The sequence below is a fragment of the Trachurus trachurus genome, assembly GCF_905171665.1.
Source record: "Trachurus trachurus genome assembly, chromosome: 8".
In the NCBI taxonomy this organism is placed as follows: Eukaryota; Metazoa; Chordata; class Actinopteri; order Carangiformes; family Carangidae; genus Trachurus; species Trachurus trachurus.
Genome location: NC_139905.1, coordinates 7,002,428 through 7,005,387, shown reverse-complemented (window position 1 = coordinate 7,005,387; position 2,960 = coordinate 7,002,428). Strand labels below are relative to the sequence as shown.

General features: G+C 44.6%; 1 protein-coding gene across 1 annotated transcript in view; it reads left to right on the top strand.

The window, feature by feature from the left end:
- Positions 1–484: 484 nt before the first annotated feature.
- znf385c (zinc finger protein 385C) overlaps positions 485–2,960 on the top strand; it is a gene marked incomplete at both ends in the record, with an annotated part of 118,123 nt that continues 115,647 nt past the window's right edge. The window contains one exon of the mRNA XM_083977393.1: positions 485–830. Within this exon, the coding sequence (XP_083833519.1) occupies positions 485–830 (346 nt within the window). The remainder of the gene's footprint in view (positions 831–2,960) is intronic.

Genomic DNA, 2,960 nt, shown 5'->3' with positions numbered 1-2,960 from the left:
TATTCCTTCCTTCCTTCCTTCCCAATATTCCTTCCTTCCTTCCTTCCTTCCTTCCTTCCTCCCTCCCTTCCTGTCTTCCTTCCCCATATTCCTTCCTTCCATCCCTCCCTCCATCCTTTCAACCTTCCCTCCTTATATTCACCCAGCCTTCTTCCTTTCTGCCTTCATTTCTTGCTTCCCTTCTGTCTTCCTTCCCTTTATTCAGCCAGCCTTCCTTCCTTCTTTCCTTCCTTCCTTCCTTCCTTCCTTCCTTCCTTCCTTCCTTCCTTCCTTCCTTCCTTCCTTCCTCCCTTCCTTCCTTCCTTCATAAACATTGAAGTTGGAGCTGCAGAACTTCTCTGAAACTCAACACTGAAGGTGTTTTTTTTTACTAGAAATGAAAATTTCCATTCACACACACACACACACGTGTTAATCATCCTCCTGCTCTACCTCTCTCTCTGCTCTTTGTATTTACTCTTCTTTTTCTTCTTCTACCACAGGTATGAAGCGTCCGTTCAGCCCATCAGTTCTGCCGAACAGCGAGCTGGACAGGAGGGGGTTCGGCTCTGCTCTGGGGGCTCCCATGGATGTGGAGTCGTGCTGCGAAGCCCAGGATGACGGTGCAGCAGCAGCAGCAGCAGCAGAGGAGCAGTCCCAGGGGGCCGCGGTGCCCTCCGCCCTCTTCAGACCCAAACGGGAGCGGAAGCAGCGGAGCTACACGCTGTGTGAGGTCTGCAACATCCAGCTCAACTCGGCCGCTCAGGCCCAGATTCACTACAACGGCAAATCTCACCAGAAGAGACTCAAGCAGATCAGCAACGGCAAGACGCCCAGCAACACCAGCACAGGTAGGACCGACCGCCGACCTGCTGCTCTGTTTGTCTATTGTTGTAAAAAAATAAAATTAGATAGAAATGCAGAACATTGGATAAAGCGCCGTGCCGCTGGTTTTTTTGCATAACGGCTCACACAATAGGGCCGAGCAGATTAACAGAATCCCACACACTGTTCACAGTCAGCAGCCTCCCAGTGCCAACCCCCCCCCCACCTCAACACCACCACACCACCACTTGTATTCAACAGAAGTTAAACAAATTGGATTCTATTTGCTGAAATGTGTTCAGACAGAGCCTTGGGCACACACACACACACACATACACATATACACACACACACATGCATGCAAGTGGAGCAGAGCTGAATGAAGTGAGAAAGTGAGAAGCTAATTAAGTGCTGGTTGTGTTTGATGCTTCTTGGGGGAGAGATGTGGCTGCAGAGAAGTTGGACATTTTGTCATTCCAGTCACAGCTCCGTCTGCAGGACCCGACTGCAGAGTTCGACTCGTTCACACAACGCGAGCAGATTCAGGGACTGACGCACAAAAACCTGGAATAAGTGGACGTGTTCTTTTCATCAGAGTTATTAAGCTCTGCATAAACACGGCTCTGCTTTAGGAGAACTTTGATGCATGTGAATGAGCTTCGTTTCCACTCCTACTACTGTATGTCAGACAGTTAGATAAAAACACTGAGCCACAATCTGTGACTCAGAGAGGAAAGAGGAGGAAGAAGAAATGAACATGCATCAGTTAACTGAAGTATAAGTTCATTTATAAAAACCAGAGACGTGTCGATGAGGCTCCAGACATAAATAAACAAGACATAAAACGACACTGAAGAAACTCAATTATATCTGTTTATGGACTGTAAAATGTTTATGGATCGTAAAACAAGGTATAATGATGAAGAACGAAGCTCAGTGAGTTTTGTATCTTCACTTCACTGTAACTTGGATCCTTTAGTGCAGTGGTTTCCAACCTTTTTTGGCTCATGACCCCATTTTGACATCACAAATTTCTGGTGACCCCAGAGTCACGGCTGTCAATCAAGATATTTTTATATGCTGCATTTTATTTGAACTCGATTTATATTTAAGAAAGTGAAAGTATACGTAGAATACAGTTGTTTAAGATTGTGTGTGGTGTTTTAATCATACTTGACTGAACTGAAAGCATCGTTTAAACACCTGACTATAGATGTGTGTGTGTGTGTGTTTCTAAAAGAACTCGGACTCGGCTGTTTTCTTACTAAAGCTTCGGTGTGTGAATCTCTCTGAGGCGGCGGTGGGCCGATGTTCGATGCCGGAGGATGAACTGTAGGTTTTGTTCAACAGTTTCATTTTCCAGGACGGCTGCAGGAGGAAATGTAAAAGTCTGAGGTCTCCTTGACCCGAGCTCTCTCTACAACCAACTTCTCCAGCTCCAGTCAGTTTTATATATTTTTTTATTATAGGAGACTTGTAGAATTTATCTTTTAAAGAAGAAAAAAAAATCTCCTTTTTGTAGCAGCTGCGGAGTAAAAAATGTTCCGTCAAATAAAAAAAGTGAAGAGTGAAACTCTCCTGGAGGAGCTGGTCTGTGATGTCACAGATACTGTACAGAGGATTTGAATGGTCATGTGATCTGAGGCTCGTCATGTGAGCCGAGTGCAGAGAACAATGTTCACTTTATCTGGTCGTATTGTTGTGTCTTTGTTGTGTTATTGAGTGCGAAGCCAAAGATAATGATTTATCTGTGAGAGTCGATCATGTGTCTGATGAGCAGATCACACTCGGTGTCAGTCTGTAACATCTTCACCGTTTCCTCCAGAGGAACTAAATCCATTTATTGTTGCTTTTTGTTCAATTAAAGAATCAGATTAATTCTCAGCTGTAACAAACGAGAGTCTTTTGGTTGAAAGACGCAGCTTTTCACAACATGAATATGAAGAAGAGAAGTTTCTGTCACATCACTCTTACTGACTCGCTCCCTGGTTTAACTCGTCACTGACACGTTTTGTCCAAACTCAGTGTGAGTATGAAATATTAATTTGTTGTGCAGCAGTTTATGACAGTTTGATCCAATCACTGTTTCGTTCCGCTTCATGTGGAAACAAAGACGACAACTACAGTACTCTGTGACGGCGGCGCAGTGCAGTTCA